The sequence below is a fragment of the Elephantulus edwardii genome, unplaced genomic scaffold (genome assembly GCF_000299155.1).
Source record: "Elephantulus edwardii isolate Elephantulus edwardi_28Jun2011 unplaced genomic scaffold, EleEdw1.0 scaffold00427, whole genome shotgun sequence".
NCBI lineage: Eukaryota > Metazoa > Chordata > Mammalia > Macroscelidea > Macroscelididae > Elephantulus > Elephantulus edwardii.
Genome location: NW_006400177.1, coordinates 154,335 through 173,538, shown reverse-complemented (window position 1 = coordinate 173,538; position 19,204 = coordinate 154,335). Strand labels below are relative to the sequence as shown.

Here is a 19,204-nt window from a genome sequence, read left to right as displayed (position 1 = left end):
AAATGAGTGTGTTTGAGACAGCGAGGTTGGCACAGGATAGAACGGCATTTAGAGCTCTTGTACATATAGGGTCGCTATGAGTCGCAAGAGATTCGATGGCACATAACAACAACAAAAAAACTGACAGTTTTTATGAACATGAACACGTTCTTGTTTGAATTTTTCAGACTTGGCAAGCAACCTAATTGTGTAACAGTCGTAATTAATAGGACTTATTTTAAGGTGAAAAATACCTTAGGATCTCAGAGCCTCAGTTATTAAAAATTTGTTAATTAGAGTATTTATTTGTATCCAGTCCAAAGAGTCAAGAAAGCAAATCCACAAGACTTTGATATAAAGGAAAACGATAAAACATGAAGTAAAAGAGCAGATCTTCAAAAGCCCATGAATATGGAAGAATCTTGTTGCACAGAGTGCTGGAAGTGAAGTCCTTCAGGCTGGGAGGCTCCCAGAATGGCACTGGAGTGCGGCAGCTCTCCCCTCACCATAAAGTCTACCTTAATGAAGAAGATGCAGTAACTTTCACCCAGTGGAAGACCTTCATTTGCTGGCGTGGCAAGACTCAAAATGAAGAGAACTGGTGCAAACATCCATTAACAAACAGTTGGAACGTGGAATGTACAAAGCGTGAATCCAGAAAAATTGGAAGTTATGAAAAATGAAATGGAGTGCACAAAGACCAATATTGTAACACTGTTACTGAGCTGAGAGGGACTGGAATTGACCACTTTGAATCAGACAATCATACTTTCTACTGTGCCCTGAGTGAAAAATTGAAGAGGAAAAGTGTCACAATCTTCTTCAAAGAGAGCATTTCAAGATCTATTCCTCACTAAAATGCTTTTCTGTTCTGCCCCCCATGGCCCCCTTTTTCACATGTGGCCATCTTAAATTGTCCACCCTCTTTAAATAAATATGGGCCTCCTAGAAAGGTGATCTGCCTTTGATGAGTGGAGTTTTAATTATCTTCACACACTCCCTGGAGAGGAGAATTAATTTGGATCTATAAAGCACTGATCTGAAAAGTTAATCCTGTCAATTTGGTCAGAGCAGATTCCCATGAGACCAACTTTATTGCTGTCCTTGGTCCTGGGACACTTGAGTTGGGCTCTGTTTCAAATTTTTTAGGATGTCAAGGTTGAAGCACCCTTGGAGGCATAGTTTATAACAGGGTTCAGATCTGTTGTTCATAGGATTACTAAGCGTGATACTTGGCTTGATGGTACTTACTGGACGTGACGGTACCTCCTAGACTTGACGGAACCTAACAACAGTGATGCAGTTCTGATATCATTACAGGGTTTGGCCGTGACTTTGCAGCATGGAAGTGATAAGGATCTCTGGCAACTTATTTGCCAGCCAGGCCTCAAAGAGGCTCAAATTGTAAGGATTTATCTGATCACCTTACCAACACATTTTGTTGTTAACTCAGAAGGCTTGGCTCAAAAATGTCATCCATAAAGTTATGAGAAGATATCTTAACAATTACATCTAGACGTGGTTGTTGTTAAGTGCTGTTGAGTTGTAGACGACTCATAATGACTCTATGAACGAAGGGCCTGAACACTTGTATAACTTCCATCATTTCTCCAGGTTCATAGAGTTTCCAGAGACAAGCTATTTCAGAGGTGGATGCCACTCCTGCTCCTAAGCCTATTTTAATTGGGGAGCTCCACCAAACACTGTCCAGTGTGGGTGACTATTATCTCTTTGACACATCAGTGTCACAGTGTTCAGCATCACAGAAGCTAAAAATTATCTCTGTACAGCAAATGGACAGACCAGTACTATACCACTTAGAAGAATGACCAAAACCAATTAAAACCAGGCCTAAGGGCTGCAGATTAAAATCACCCACCTTTGGCTTGGTTGCATAACTTTCTATCCACTAGGCCAACAGAGCTCTTTCTATGTTGTTGTTGTGAAGTGTCACTGAGTTGTAGACAACTCATAGCGACATAGGAAAGCTCAAAAATAGTTTCAGTGGGACAGTGGTGATTTCCAGTTGAACAGGGAGAAATAGGTATTTTTATAAGTGCAGATTTACTTATAAAATATTTCCTTTATATGTGGCTTTGAAGTGGCCTGAATAAAATGTGAAAAAAACAAACAACTAATTTTCAGCAAAAGGAATCAAATTTGAGATGATCAAAAGAAAATAATATTCCACTTGGAAGGGATTTATAGAAAACATAATTTAACAGTAATTTTCCTTCAGGGCATTAACATCACATGAGTAGGAGACACTGTTGTTTTGGATTTTTTTTTAACAAAAATAACTTTAAAATTGTGATTTTAGTGAAAGTTTATAGAAAGGATGGATTATCATTCATTCATACGTATGCATTTTCCTTCCTCTTCCCTCCCCCAATTCACTTTGTAATGCATGTCTTGTTCCAGATTGCCACCGGTCATAAACGCATTGTTCAATCCCCCATTCCCTTCAGATAATCCCTTCTCCCATTCCAGTGCAGTGTTCATTGTTGTTGTTATCTGTGACTCAGTGATCCTGTGCACTGAACTCTGCTCTATTTTGAGTCATTCTCACTGTCTGTGACACACCTAACCTCCATTACTCCAGTCATCATGTCAATCCATTTCAACCAGGGTCTTCCTCTCCTGTACTGTCCCTCCACCCTTCTAAGCATGACGTCCTCTAAGGACTGGTCCCTCCTGGCAATATGCCCACATGTGGTTGTGGTGCTCAAGTATTTCATAAATTCTGGATATAAGTCCCTTATCTGATATGTTATTACCAAATACTTTTCCCAGTCAGTGGCTTCCCTTTTTACCCTGTTGGAGAAGTTTTTGGATGTGCATAGGGATTTGAGTCTTAGAAGATCCCATTCATCTACGTTATCTTCTCCTGTTGTAGGTTGTTTCAACCTTATGTTCTACGTTATTCTGCTATGCTTTGTCCAAATGGACCTTTATAAGCCGGCTGCCATCCAGTTTTACACGGATTCTCTTGCCCACAGTTTCACTGGGAAAGACCAAGCCTTCAAGGATTGCATCATGCACAGCTGTCAGGGTGCGGCTCCTGAGGCGCTTTTGTTTATTTTTTGTGCGGCTTTTGCGAGTTGGTTTAGGCAGAATTCTCCTCTGAGCAATAAAGACAACGTGCTTTCCACTGAACTTTTTCTCCAGTTCATGTACTAAGCGGACTTGGATTTTCTGGAAAGATTTCAGTTGAGGAACAGGAACAAAGATTATAATAGCTTTCCAACCACCACCAACTTCAATTTCCTTAGCTGCTGTTATATTCAGCTCCCTCAATTGAGCCTTTAGGTCTGAGTTCATCTCCAGTTCAAGAAGAGCCTGAGAGATGCCAGACTCGAATTCATCCGGCTTTTCGCCATAGGGCTTCACAATCTTCGCGCTTGAACTGAACATGGCCTTGTTCGTGCTGAGCACCGGCCTAGGAAGAGGCCAAATCCTCATGTTGATTTTCTGACTGCTGAGTGTTGATTTTGGATCTGAGCAAGCTGTAATTGTTAACAACCTCAATCTCTTCTCTATCTATCATGGTGCTGCCAACCGGCCCAGTGGTAATAATCTTTGTCTTCTTGATGTTGAGCTTCAATCCATATTGAAGACTATAGTCCTTCATCTTTTGCAGCAAATGCTTCAGGTCTTCCTCCATTTCAGCAAGCAAGATTGGGCCATCTGCATACTGTAGGTTGTTAATGAGTCTACCTCCAATCTTAATACCATATTTCTCCTCATAAAGCCCTGCTTCTCAAATGATCTGTTCTGAACAGATTGAAAAGGTCTGGAGACAGGATGCATCCCTGACACACTCCTTTCCTGATTTTGAACCATGTAATATTTCCTTGCTCTGTTCTGAGAACTCCTTCTTGGTCCAAATATAGGTTTCATATAAGCATGATCATGCGCTCTGAGGTTCCCATTTCCCTCAAGATTAGCCACAAATTATCGTAATCCACACAGTCAAATGCCTTTGCATTGTCAATGAAACACAGATAGACATTCTTCTGGTACTGTCTGCTTTCTGCCAAGATCTGTCTGACATTGATCTTTGCAATTACTTGCAATGCATCAGAGTAATGAACAATGACTAAGGATGACAGAAGAAGCATTAATTCCTTTGAGTTGTAGTTCTGGAGAAGAGCATTGAACATACCATGGACTGCCAAGAGCACAAATAAGTCTGGCCTGGAAAAGGTGAAACCAAGTTGCTCACTGGAGGTAAGGATTTTGAAGCTCCATCTCATACACTTTGGGCATGTGGCCAAGAGAGACCAACCCTTAGAGAAAACATCATGCTTGAAAGGGTGGAGGGACAACCCAGGAGTGGAAGACCCCAGAAAAGATGGATTGACACAATGACTGGCGAAATAGTGAAGGTTGTCAGAGTCAGACTGGCTCAGGACAGGGCAGGGTTCACAGCTATTGTACATAGGGTCACTATGAGTTGCAGGTAACTTGACACACATAACATCAATAACAATTCTTTAAATAAATAGTGTGTAGCCTCTTAAGCCTACATCACAAAGGAGAGGAAATAAGAGTGGAGTGGTTAAAGCTTGGTGAGAAATCCATACTGTGGCTGGTCTGCTGCAGCAGAGGGCAGGGTCTGGAGCTCCCATCACCACTGAACGGGGAGATGTACGTCCTCAGGTAACTGAAGGCCTGTGAGAAGGAACCCCAAGCTCTCCATATAAATTCTTCCACATATGACGTGGACCCACATATGTGGGAAGTCTCCACAATTTTATCATTTACAATGTTTCTAAAATACAATCCAAAATTACCCAACATTGAAACACAACCTATAGTGTACAAGAGAAAGAAAATGAACGGATTGGAGGAGATGAGCTGTTACATTGAGCATATGAGAATTTTAAACAGCTGTTCAAAGAGAGATTCAATGAGAAACAGACACAGATGACTGAAAATCAAACAAGTACCAGGTATTTCTACTAATGCACAAGGTTATCACTAAAATACACAAAACACTCATAAGAATTTGAGAAGAACTTGGATCATAGGGGCAAAGTATCTAAGGATAATAAATCCAAACAATCAACAGATTGTTTAGGAGAAAGGAGAACTGGAAACATTTCTAAACAGTTTCCTTAGATATGTCCAAAAGGGGACTGGCCCATGGATCAACATGGAAAAGGAGCAATCAGGCCTGGCAATGCAGTCACGGAATAATGGATTTCAAGACCAAGCTGGGTGCACAGCAATCCCAGAGGTACACGGTTCGAATCCACCAGACGCTCTGCCGGAGAAGGAGGCGCAATATCCTCCTGAACCAGTCAGATCTGATTTGACGATACACACACACAAAATAAAAAAACAAAACAAAACAAACAAACAAACAAACAAACAAAAGACCAAGCTGGAGCCCTGAAAATGAAGTCTCTCTGAAAGAAGAAAAAGCTTTTCAAGTGTAACAGTCCACCAGGGCCTTTAATCAATCCAACAAACACACCAAAAATAGTAAGACGCAGAGGCATATAAAGATGATTTTTATTTATTCACTATAGCGAAAGATTTTGCAGACAAGAATCACATTGTCTCTGCTTCAAAGCAACTTTGATGTAGCAGAGCCCAAGGCAGAACTGCCTGTTGTAACAGCCAATGGACGGTCAACCAGACAGCCAGGCACCTGGACACACTGAGTCTGAGCTGAGGGATGGTTCAGGGCTGGCAGGCACATGGGATTTCAGACAGTCCAAGGTATTTCATGAACGTTTTAAAAAAAAAATACATAAATTGCACACCGAATTGATGTCTAGGATGTACTGAATGTAATCAAGTCTAGTCTTAGAATTTAACTCCTCTGTTTATTTTTAACCTTTGATTATTATATAATCTACAGCTGTGTGAGTGTCCTGCTTTGGGCCATCACTGTATTCCTGTGGGGCAGCCCTCGTTTAAAAAGCACCAACACGTAGCACCCAGGCACAGCTCTGCAGGCTGCACTTCTATAGTGTTTTGAAATAGAAAATAGCTATGTTTAGACTTTCACTTATCGGGAAACCCCACTGGTTATGAAGAAAAGAGTGAATGCTGACGTTGGAACAGGACAATTGGGAACAGGAAATCGGGGTCTGGTAGCCATGACTGAATTCTAGAATGCTCATTCCCAGATGAGAATTCTAGTTGGTTGAACTTCTGGTGAAATGCTTCCTTGCAATGTGCTCTTCTAATGTCCTGAGGCCGCACTTATTCTCTGCATGACTGTCTTCTTGCCAAGCCATCGTGCAGCAAAGGCGGGCATGGTCTCTGCGTACTCTCCCTTAGAACTTTCCCTAAGGAGGCTTGCCTGTTCTTGCTTCAGGGAATGCTGCTAAATGTGATTTGTGGGAATAATTAGGGCTTTATTCAGAGGATCCAGCGTGGTTCCCAGACAGCGCCCATCCTTCAGAGCGTCCCGAGGGATGGTCCTTCAGACAGTCCCCCTGCAGCAGCTGGGCTGACTTTCTCACTGTCTGTTCTACAAGCCTTGTGATCAGCAGGAGACATGGCATCCTCTCTCTTGGAAGCTGGTTGATGAAGCATATTTCCTGGCAAACAGTTGAACATTTGTGGTCTCCAGCGCATCATGGCAGATCATTTGCTACTTGTGGTCTTTCATTCTGCTGTACAGTTTCAAAAGCTGTTACCATATTTATAAACAGCTCAGCCCTGAAGACAACATAAAGGAAACAGCTAAGCTGGGAGAGAGAGCTTTCTTACAATTTCCACAAGAAATGATGAGAGGAGGAGTTCTTCAAGATGGTACAAAGTAGAAGTCCTTTCAGCCACTGGCAGGACTAAAAGATGGTGTGAGGAGAGGACTGCACTTTTTTTACCAGTTCTCTGTAAGGTGGTGGTTGGCGTCAGATGCCTCAATAACCACCTCAGAGGAGAACAGCTTTGTGTCTAGGACTCAAGAACCTATAGGTGCTGAGTCAGAACCAACTGAGAGATAACCCTGCTGTGGGTTTTCAGAGGCTGTAAGTCACACAGGAGAAGGTGGTCCACCTTTCTCCTTCAGCAGCTGGTGAACCTGACCTGTGTGCCTTTGGGTTGGCAGCCAGCTCCTTACCCCTAAGACAGTGAGTGGTTCACCAATAGTAGCCCTCCATCGGTGTTCACTGGATGGCTCAGAGGGTCCCTGACTCAGGGTCTGTTTACACTTTTACCTTAAAAAGTAATCATCATTAGCACTGAGTAGCTTGATCACTGATACAGTGTACTACTTTACTGAGAGATTATAGATTGATCACTGATACAGTGTATTACTTTTACTGAGAGAATGTAGATTGATAACTGATACAGTGTACTACTACTTTACTGAGATAGTGTAGATTGATCACTGATATGGTGTTATACTTTACTAAGATAGTGTAGATTGATCACTGATACGGTGTACTACTTTACTGAGATAGTGTAGATTGCTCACTGATACAGTATACTACTTTACCAAGAATATAGATTGGTCACTGATATAGGGTGTTACTTTACTGAGAGTGTAGATTGATCACTGATACAGTGTTTTACCTGAGACAGTGTAGACTGATCACTGATACAGTGTTCTAATTTACTGAGATAGTAATTGGTCTTCTGTTCTTGCTGCTGTAGGCATTTCCAGAGAATGAGCCTGAGTTGCTTTGCCTAGTGAATCTAATGTTGCAGAGGGAAGCAGTTACCACACTTGGAAGACACTTCCTTCTTAGAGTCACGGTAATTGTGGTGAGCTTGAAAGGTGGAGGCTGTTAAGGTGTGAGGAGAGAGGAAGGTCCCTGAGTCTATAGAAGGAATGAAGCTCTGGACCTTCTGTGAAAGGCAGATTCCAGTACTCCTTGCTCCTCACACACATCAGCCGGGCAGGAACCAGCTACAGTGTCAGCGTGGTGAACTCTTGTGAACCGAGCCTTAGGCGTCATGAAACTATCTGAGAACCAGGGATCAGGGTGGATGAAGCCCAGTGAACTCTTCTCTGATTGTGCTGACCCAGGGGCCATGACACTGTCTGAGAACCACGAGGGCTGGGTTAGGGGGTTTCTCAGAGACCAGGGTGGATGGAGCCCAGTGAACCCTTCTCTAATTGTGCTGACCTGGAATATGCTAAGGTCTCCACCAGAGCCTGGGGTTGGGGGATAGAGAATCTAACTGACAGATAGGATTGACGTCTCACCAGCTGGACGTGGTCTGGAGCTCAGAACAGAGTCAAGTATGTGAGAGCATTTCAGACTTCTTACCGTGAGACTATCCTTGAAGGCGCTTGCTCGGGCAATGATCAATCTTTAACATAAAATTTTAAAAAATTGTTTACAGAATATGACAGCAAGAAACACTTTCTCTATGTAATCCAGAGTTTTTCACTTTTAGATAACAAAATCAATGTTTAACATATAAAATAACTTGTTCCTAGTCTCTCACCCCAAACATACGTACAGAATCGAGGCAGGCAAATCTTGGTCATCTTTTCTGTGTCTTTCACTGTTTGTGAAATCAGACGTATGTGTGTAAACAAAAACACACCACTGTTTCATCATGAGTATGCATAACCCTTTTAAAGTAAAATGGCTAAATTGAAAAGGAAATAAATACACCAGAGTTGTGTAAATATTCAGCTGTGACAAAGATGGAAAAACAAATTTTTTTTTTAAAAAAAGTATCTCCATGGATTTTCCAGTTATTTTTCACTATGGAAGTTGTGATAAAAATTACCTGAGCTGCAGCTAATGTGTCTGATAGGGTTAGGGCTAGGATTAGGGTTAGGGTTAGGGTCATAATTTCTCAGACACTTTATTGCTCTGAGATACTAAAATACTGGGCCAATTGGCAGCATCAGTACAAATGGTGAAGAGATTGAGATAGTTAACAGTTTTAGTTTACTTGGCTCCACAGTCAGCACTTTTGGTAATAGCAGCCAGGAAATCAGGAGACGAATTGCATTGGGAAAGTCAGCTGTGAGGGACCTCTTAAGAGTACTGAAGTGCAACGACATCAGGCTGGAGTCTAAGGTGCACCTGATCCAGGCTATAGTCTTTGCAATTATGTGCTATGCATCGGAGAGTTGGACAGTGAATAGGGATGATAGAAAGAGAATTGACACCTTTGAGTTGTGGTGCTGGAGAAGAGTGTTGAATATACCATGGACTGCTAGGAGAACAAACAGGTTTGTCCTGGAGAGGGTGAAGCCAGAATGTTCCCTGGAGCCAAGGATTCTGAAGTTTCATCTGACATACTTTGGGCATGTTGCAAGGAGGGACTGTCCTTGGAGAGGGACATCATGTTTGGGAGAGTGGAGGGACGGCTCAGGAGAGGAAGACCTTCGATGAGATGGATCGAATCTGTGAGTGGAGTGGTGGGAATGAATATGTTTAAGACAGCGAGGTTGGCACAGAATAGAACGGCATTTAGGGCTCTTGTACATAGGGTCGCTATGAGTCGCAAACGACTCGATGGCACATAACAACAACAACAATGTATTTTAAATATATTTACATATGCATATATGTGTGTGTTATATGTGTGTATTAGCATGCGGAAATCTTGTAGCTGTCAAATGCTGGGTAGGGATTGGTTTTTTTCACTGTGTGTGTGTGTGTGTGTGTGGAAACCTACTTACTAGATAAAGAAAATACTTTATAACTTCAGAATAGACCTTATTCCTTTTTTAAAAAATTCTGTTTAATACTGTTTCTAGTGTCATCTCGCCATTCTGCAGTCTTTTCCAATCTTGGTCACTGTCCTATCTTACAATCTTTTACTTTTTCACAGATAAAAAAGGCCAGCTCGAGTCTGGCTTCCTATTTCTGCCTAGACATTTGTCAGAGAACACAGCCCCCTTTGGAGGGGAACGTCTTCCTTTCTGTCCCAACGAGAGAACTCTCACAGACACGAGTGTGCCTCCGTCCATCAGCTGCTGTCCAGTGTTACTGTGAGTTCAGGTCCAGCTGAGGGGGCTCCAGAAGTCATGGGCAGGAGATCACTCAGCATGAAAACCTTCCTCTGGAATGCTGGTCACAGAGATGCTGTGCCACAGAAGTCTCTGCATCTTGTCTGTCCTCATCACACATCTGCTCAGAAGTCCTGAGAGTACTCTCTTCTCCAGCACGGCCCGTGGCGGATGAGCGTGAACAGCAGCAGCACCAGGACGCTGGCCACCAGGCAGAAGGCGACGGCAAGAACCACCTTTAGAACTGAGGGAAGAAGAGGAAACGTGAGCACAAAGTCAACACATCAGTAAGACCAGGCATCAGGGAAGATCAGACGTGGGGAAGGTCAGACATGGGGAAGGTCAGACATGGGGAAGGCTGGACATGGGGAAGGTTAGACGTGGGGAAGGTCAGACGTGGGGGAGATCGGATGTGGGGGAGATCAGACATGGGGAAGATCAGACTTGGAGAAGCTCAGGCATCAGGAAGCGTGAGTGCAAAGCCAACACGTCGGTAGACCAGGCATTAAGTTCTTTCTTCTCAAACTCTAAGTTTGAGGGGTTTCTGAAGCACCCTTGAGGCTGGTATTGCTGTTGTTAGTCAATTGCTGTTGACGCCAGTGTGTGGGGGCCCCGCGTGAGAGCTGCTCCCAGGGTCTCAGGCATGGAGGCACTCCCAGGCAGCTCTCAACAGCCAACTTTCTAGCTCGTAGTCAAGCAAATGACCACTGTACCACCATCATCTCTTGAAAGCAGCATAATGTAGTGACAAACACCAGATCAGGAATCAGGAGGGGACGACACCCCAGTTCCAGTATGCACTTACCTACGGGTTTCTGTACATGGAAAGTAACTGAAGTCTTTCTAAGGACCCCCCCTTCATGTCATATGTATATTTTCTTCAGTTAAGATAAGTGAGCAGTTGTTCATGGTAATTTAAATACTGAACTGGAATCATTAACTGGGTCTCCAATAAATGAAATACTATCTTTCAGGTTTTGAATTTGATTTTCAGGTAAATGTGCTTCAGACAGAAACCCTTGCATCCATATTGACTGGCAAGTGCTGCCAGCGTTTCTAAGTACTATTGCTAATCTGAACCTTTATTTACACATATTGCTTTAACTGCTTATGGATAATGAAGCACGGGTGGGGAGTTTTTGTACTAAGATGATAAATCACTCTTTTACTTGCCCAGTTACTTCTCTCTCCCGCTCTGGAGCCCATTAAAGAGCCTTCATTATGAATTTAAGTGTATGACTCTTCCTCGTGAAAATATGGACTTGGTTACAGTTAAAGCGATGGGAGAATGTCCCTCTCGCCCTGACAGCCCACCTGCTCGTGTCTGAAAGGGGCGCCGTTTGAAAGTCACTGATTCAGTCTTCCCGTGTCATCGCGAGAGAGGATACTAAGCAGCAGTGTGCTTAGACAATCTGGCTGTGGTGAAGCAGATGGTTTTAGTGGCGCCTGCACGCAAGGACTCCTACCCTCTCACGATCCCAGATGACCACGTATTAACTAACGATTCTAAGTTTGTATCTTCAGCCCTGAACTCTCTCTCCCAAACTCATATTCTTCCATCTGTCTGTTTTCATTATCTAGTTCTACTACAAAGTACCACAAGTGGGTAGCTTTAACAAGCAGAAGTTCATTTTCCTAGAGTTTAGGAAGACTAGACATCAGAATTCAGGGCTCAATACTGCCGCTGTCATTGTGTACCACTGAGCTGGAACTGACCCACCGGTGGGTTTGCAGGGGCAGTAAATCGCACAGGAGGACACTTCAGCTTTCTCCCATGGAGCAGCTGGTGGATTCAAACGCTGTGCTTTTGGGTTGGCAGCACAGTTCCTTGCCCCTAGGCCATGAGAGCTTGCTGAGGGCTTGGCACGAGGGAAAGCTTTTTGTCTGCTGGGGTGCGAGTTGCTGGTCTCATCCCAGCATCTATTGTTCAGTTTCTCTGAAATCATTTGGCATGTATCTTGCTTAAACTGCTCTGCTCTATCTCAAAAGATTTAAGATGACCCTATAAGAACATCACACTAACACTGCAGAAACTCATTCTCAGATGGAATCGTTAACAATGGCTTAGGGTTTAAACTTCAGAGCACATACTCTGGGGCACGATTCGGTCAGTGACACTCTCTATTCATGTCTCAGTGCAGACATCTAAGAGCCATTTCAATCTCAACAAGTTCAAAAGTTGGTCCCCAGTTTGGCCTGCCGAGCTCTATTCTTCTTCTGCTGATGGAAACCCCTTTAGTCCTCGCAGAACAGAATAAACTCTCACCGTCCCCTCAGTCCTGCTCTTCCCATGTGCCCTAATCCTAATCCGCCTGGAAATCCTGCTGGTTCTGTTGTTGTTATGTGCCATCGAGTCACCTGTGAGTCATAGCGACCCTATGTACAACAGCCCTAAACACCGTTCTATCCTGTGCCAATCTCACTGTCTCTGACACACCTACCCCATTACCCCAGTCATTGGATCAGTCCACCTCATAGAGGGTCTTCCTCTCCTGTGCTGTCCCTCCCCTCCAAGGTCACTACCACAGTCTGAACCACCATCTTTGCCAGAGTGACCACAGTGGTCCCTAACTCGCCCTCCAGCTTCTAACTTTTCTCCCTGTGTCCATTTCCAATACAACAGCCAAAAGACTTTCCATGAAATGATGCAAATCCTGTGTGTGAAACAGATTCTGCCCTGGAAGCTGCCCTGCTGATAGTGAAGGCTGGTTAGGTGCTATCGTGTCTGGACCCTGGCGACTGCTCCCACTTCCTGTCCTGCCCCGCTTCCCTTCTCTCCCCTTTTCTCACTGTTGTTGTGTGCTGTCGAGTGGGAACTGACCCGTACCTGACTCTCCAGTGGGAGATGGGGATCCTTCCCCAGCGAAGCGCCTGGTGGATCTGAGCCACCTTTTAACTGCTCCATGAAGGGGGCAGGCACAGTTCCTCTTTGCTAGAAAAGGCAACTTCCCCATATTCTTTGCTGTAGTCTCAGTGGTGCCAGCCATGAGCTTCTTATTTAAGACTGTGCTGTGTACAAGCTTTCTAAAGTGGGCTCTGTGATTCTGACCTGGCAGTGTGCCCATTTATTGTTTATTATCTATCTCTTTTTCTCCCTAGTAGAATGTAAGCTTCATTAAAGAAGAGAATATAGAGGGGGGAAAAAATCCAAGTATTTAGAACTCCACCTGGCATATAGCAGACCCTCAGGACACATTTGTGCAGAGAATTCATGGCCTAGAACTAAAGATCCATGTCTTAGTCTAGAAATTTTTCTGTGAATAGCAGGATGGCTTGCAGCATCGTGACCGGGTGAATGCTAGGTAAGTTAGACTATGGGGTCAGGTGTCATTAGAACGACAGTGAAGATGAACGTAAACTTGGAGAGATTGAAACAGAATTGAGAGAGAAAGGACATTATAAACAGAACTTAGGAAGACAGATCGATAATTTTGGAAAATAAATATTCATGGCTGACTTCCTGCTTTTAGAAATTTCATTTCTTTATTGATGATATTGTCATGATGAGCTCACACACTACCCTTTCCCTCCTTTTCTTTCTCAGAAGAGGCCATGGTATGAGGGACTTCACTGCCTATGTCAGACGGATCATCACTAAAAGGAAGGTACAACAGAAAATGCCTCCTTGTGTTTCTACACTATGTACAGGGGACTTAGCTGTGTGGATCGTAACAAATGACGGCTAACATTGAGAGGAACGGGAATCTAGAACACTGCATTGTGATCATGTGAAACCCAGACATAGACTAAGAAACATCTGTGTGAACAGAACAAGGGAACACTGCATGGTTTAAAATCAGCAAAATGTGTGTCAAAGCTGCATCCTCTTCCCATAGGTGTTCTATCGGTCTGCTGATCAGGTAATTTGAGAAACTGGACTACATGAAGAAAACATGCCTTCAGTACTGGAAGAAGACTCATCTCAAGTCAAGAAAACAAAATTCTCACCATTGGGCCAATAGGCAACTTCATGATAGATGGAGAAAAGATTGAAGTTGTTAACTTCAGCATTCATGGTAGCAGCAGTCAAGATATCAAAAAAGGTGTTGCATTGGGAATATCCACTTTTAAGGACCTCTCCACAGTAATAAAGTACAAAAACATTAGTTTAAACACTAAGGTGTGCCTATTCCAAGCCATGGTACTTTCATTCGCTTCCTATGCATCTAAAAATTGGAAAATGAATAAAAAAAATTGATGTCTTTGAATTGTAGTATGGATAAGAGTTCAATATTCCATGCACTTCCAAAAGAACAAACAAATTTGTGTTGGAGAAAGTGAAACCAAGAAATGCCTGAGAGACAGGGATGGTGAAACTTTACTTCACATATTTGGGGCATGTTATCAGCAGGGACTGATCTTGGGGAAAGAAGTCATGCAAGACAAGGTAGAGAATCAATGAAGAAAGGAAGACCTTCAACTAATAGATTGACACGGTGACTGTAACAATGGGTTCTAGCCTATCTGATATTATAAAGATGGTGCAGGAAGGGGCAAGGTGGAGATCTGCTGTTCCCAGGGCCTCCACAATGTGCCGTCCACTCGATGGTCCAGATCTGCTGTTCACAGGACTGTTACGATGTACCGTCCACTCGACGGTCCAGATCTGCTGTTCCCAGGACTGTTACGATGTGCCGTCCACTCGACGGTCCAGATCTGCTGTTCACAGGGCCACTACAAGGGGCAGTATACTCGACAGTCCAGATCTGCTGTTCCCAGGGCCTCTGTGACATGCAGTCTACTTGATGGCATCTGATAACAAACCCCTTTCCTTCTTGCTTTCTTTTGGGAGGAATCTGACGAGATCTGAACTATGAAGTGAAGACACCATGTGCCCTTCATGCTGTGTGCTAGCTGCTGAGTGTTATGGTCCCTGCCTTTAAGGATCTCAGTCTCTACTGTGAAAGACAGAGAACTATGGGATGAGATGATAAACCCTATAATGTAGATATAGAAGATATCGTCGGGACAGAGAGAACATCTTCGCTTACAAAATACATTCTCTTTGATAGAGAAAGAAATTAAAAAGTCTTCAGAATATTAGCAAGATCTGAACTGGACTTTTAAGCGGAGCAGGACTCTGTCATGAGGCAGAAGGACCTGTATGAGGGTGTGCTTAGGGCACAATGAGCACTTGTGTTGGGCTGAAGTCTAGGCTGTAGGGTGGTGAGACCAGATATCTAGGGTGGGCCTCAAGGTTTCTTTATATTAAGAACATAATTCATTGATTGCTGTTTGTAAAATGTCAAGGATGTGTATTTTTCATAATGAAGATAATATTTAAGGAGACCTACCTTTGGGCAAAGAAGAGAAAGACTTCTCTCTCTCTCTCTCTCTAAGAAAGACAATTTAATCATATATTTTTGAATGACTGCCTCTTGTTCTATGGACAGGTTCCATTGTGTTCTGGAATTCAGTGTTGTGAAATTTCCATTATTCACAATGACATCCATAATTCCACACCCTTGAATACTTTCCTTTGCACAGTTAGTAAAACTCAGATAAGAATCTTTCTGGGATTCTCTACTTTCAGCCAGGATTAATCTAATATCAGCAATGATATTTTATTGTTCCACATCTTTTGTGAATCCAGCTTGAATTTCAGCAGCAGATGCACTGTTAAAAGCTTTTCCACAAAATCTTACATTGCTACGGTATGAATGTTCAGTGCTTTACTTTATTGATTTCTTCTTTTAGCTTTGGCTTCTCGGCGCTCTAATGCAGTATTCAGAGTCTCATCTGACATCCATCTTGGCCTTTGCTTCCTCTTCAGACTTTGTAATGATCTTTTTTAGTATCTTACTTTATATTCTTCAAACAAGTTAAATATGATAAACTGAAGCTCAGAAAGAGAAGGAAAGGTAACCCTGACTGAGGCAGGCCTCCGAATCCCAGCTCTGGAGCTAGGGCACAGACCTGCGCTTCTAGCTTCTCTACAACATTGAACAGCTGTGCTGAACTGGACACTCACCACGCATTCTTGTGGTCATAGTCTTTAAAGGGTTCAGTTTTCTATAGGCAAATGGAAATCTTTAGCAATTACTATACATGGATGTTACATGACCCAATCTCCATTTAAAAGCAAATAAACAAAACAAAAACGAACATGAAATCTGTGGGAGAAGCTGGGACTGTGGAAATATTACAGACCTCACACCAAAGTCCCTACTGCCATGAAGGGGATTCTGACTCAGCAACTCTTCTGAGTTCCCAGATTGTAAGTCTTAATGGAAGGACACTGCCTATCTTTCTCCTGTGAAGCTTCTGGTTGACTAGAACCACCAACTTTTTGAGGAGTAGCCAATAGGCTATGCACTTTGCCATCAGAGCTCCTGGTAGACCTCATATGGAGTGATTAAAATACCATTGACAAGATATTGAAGGCTCAAGAGCAGAGCTGTAGCCCCAGGAATGCTGGTGAGGGAATTTACGAGTACTACTGAAGCGTTATTGATAGGCTTTGGTAACTGAATACAAAAAGAAGTTGCGATCAAAGCAATGAATTCTAGTCTGCGTGACTGAGAAAATGGAGAAGGTTTAGACTGTCAGAGGAGATTGAGAGCTCAGGAAACAGAATCAGTTTGAAATAAAGGGACCGATGCATTTTTCTACCAATGTCCAACTGAGATAGATTAATGAGGCAACTGACGCAGCCTCACCTAACAGCAGCATTATCCAGCTTGAGACTGTCAGTGTGCAGCTCGGGTGGATGGCGTCTAGAAGTCTATCTGTAGACGTAGAAATAGGAACTGTGGAAAAGTCTGCTTACACTTGCTCATTCTGAAATGGCACGAGGGAACTCTTTGGGGACACCATCATTTAAGACATGATGTTTCTGTGGTTGTTAACCGCTGTCGAGTTTATGACCCATAACGACCCAATGAACAACAAGATCTAAACTGGCATCGGAACAGCCAGAGAAGGGCCATAATCAGGTTACCAGCATAGCTCTGTTGACTGTGCCCCATTGGCTCCTTTCCACCACTAAGGCTGTGGAACTCCTTGTGTTCTCCAGAGTCTACAAACCATATGGCGACAGTCTTCTTTGCTGCTCTTTCCTCGGCAGACATAATGCCGAGTACATGGGCTCATGTTGTTATTATGTGCCTTCCAGTCGCTTGCAACTCATGGCAATGCTATGTACACAGCCCTGAACCCTGCTCTATCTCGAGCCAACTTCATATATGAACCCCTGTTAGGTAGTCGTAATTATCCATTGTTTATGACCTATCTGCTTTTGACCCACTAGTGTCACTTTGGGAATTCTCCTAATAGTCCACAAGACAGATGGAACAGAAAGGGAATGTGATATAGTGGCAAATGGTGTTGGACACATAGTTAGCTTTGAATTCTGACCCCTCACTTGTGGTTCATCTTCCCTTCTCTATACGGTGGGGCTCTTGAATCATACCTCAAAAGAAAAGATGCCCCTGAATTAGGCACTAAGGACCCCCAACATCTCAGAATAGAGATGCAGGCAGGGTTGGCAACGTTTCACGTTGAGGAACAGCTGAGGAGTGAGAGGGAGATGAGGCACGGAGGGTGAAAGAGTGTCCGTGATTCCAGAAAACTGGGAGTGAGGAGTGAGAGGAGCAGAGACCTGTGGTGGAAGGGGACAAGTCACCGCAAAGATGCAGGCGAGGGGGGCCCTGGGGAGACGGGACAAGTCACCACAAAGATGCAGGCGAGGGGGGCCCTGTGGAGACGGGAGAAGTCACTGCAAAGATGCAGGCGAGGGGGGCCCTGGGGAGACGGGAGAAGTCACTGCAAAGATGCAGGCGAGGGGGGCCCTGGGGAGACGGGAGAAGTCACTGCAAAGATGCAGGCGAGGGGGGCCCTGGGGAGACGGGAGAAGTCACTGCAAAGATGCAGGCGAGGGGGGTCCTGGGGAGACGGGACAAGTCAACGCAAAGATGCAGGCGAGGGGGGCCCTGGGGAGACGGGAGGGGATGGAGGCCCTGAGGAGACGGGAGAAGTCACTGCAAAGGGAGAACATGACGTCAACTAAGAGATGCAGGAAATGGGGGACCTGGGGTGATGGGAGGGGGTGTGGGCCCTGGGGAGATGGCAGGGCATGGGGGCCCTGAGGAGATGGGAGGGGAATGGATTCAGAGACGGAGTAAAAAGGTGGATATTCATTAGTTGAAAAGATGACAGACCACAGTAGGCCACAAAAGAGAAAATGTGTGACTGATTTGCTCTGAGGTTGCATATCTGTGAATGGGCAGGCCAGGTATAGGTAGGTCATGGTCATAGCTGGTAGAACTGTCAAGGATGAAAGCAGAGTGAGAAAGAAAAGGGATTTGATGTATATAAAAGCAAGTCCCCATTCTGAACACATGACACTATGTCCAAGGAAACAGAAGACAATGGCAACAAGGCTGGGAAGAAGATGTTACAATCACTGAGGGAGGAGAGGTGCTCACGGATGTTGTAGACCAGAATCTAACAAGAGTGAGGAGCAAGTCAGGGATGCTGTAGACCAGGATCTAACAAGAGTGAAGCAGCAAGAGAAAGACAAAGAGGTGAGGCCACAGAGAATGTCGGGGTGTCTTCTGGCAGGTTTTACAGACCTTCCTAGCTTCACTCCTTGAGCTCACATGGAAAGAATTAACCTAAGGGGTTTTTTTTCCTTTAAAAAGGTTTAAGTATTGAATTCATTTTGTCATAGTCCACTTCAGGCTAAAACCAGTGGTATGCTGGCAGTGCACTGGGGGTGGGAGAGAGGCGAGGAGAGAGAACTGTGATTGATAGCATTTCTTTATTTCTGTGGCTAGAAACACTGTCACAGGGTCAATTTCAAACTGGAAGTGCAGCGGCTGCCCTGCAGATTAGACAGGCTCGGTTCTGCAGGTGGCATTGGTTGCTCCTGTGCAACAGCCTCAGAGTGGTCTTCTTTCTTTTACTTTTTTACATCTTCTTTAAATAGATTTTTTAAAATTTTCTATATCACATTCAAGCAAGTTTCTGCTGAAAATTATCCAAAAGCGTTTGGAACAATATGTCAACAGAGAACTGCCAGATGTGCAGGCTGGATTTAGAAGAGGTCACGGTATACTAGGGATATTATAGCTAATGTTCGACATTGGCTCTCAAGAGTACTGAAGTGCAACGACGTCAGGCTGGAGACTAAGATACGCCTGATCCAGGCTTAGTCTTTGCAATTACGTGCTATGCATTGGAGAGTTGGACTGTGACTAGGGATGATAGAAAGAGAATTGATGCCTTTGAGCTGTGGTGCTGGAGAAGAGTGTTGGACTGCTAGGAGAACAACATTAA

At 43.9% G+C, this 19,204-nt stretch overlaps 1 protein-coding gene and 1 pseudogene across 1 annotated transcript in view; both read right to left on the bottom strand.

The window, feature by feature from the left end:
• Window positions 1-2,856: 2,856 nt before the first annotated feature.
• Window positions 2,857-3,393, bottom strand: LOC102870679 (annotated as a pseudogene).
• A 6,657-nt stretch (window positions 3,394-10,050) lies between these two features.
• Window positions 10,051-19,204, bottom strand: part of ACPP (acid phosphatase, prostate) — a 57,319-nt gene continuing 48,165 nt past the window's right edge. The window contains exon 13 of the mRNA XM_006902549.1: window positions 10,051-10,169. Within this exon, the coding sequence (XP_006902611.1) occupies window positions 10,051-10,169 (119 nt within the window). The remainder of the gene's footprint in view (window positions 10,170-19,204) is intronic.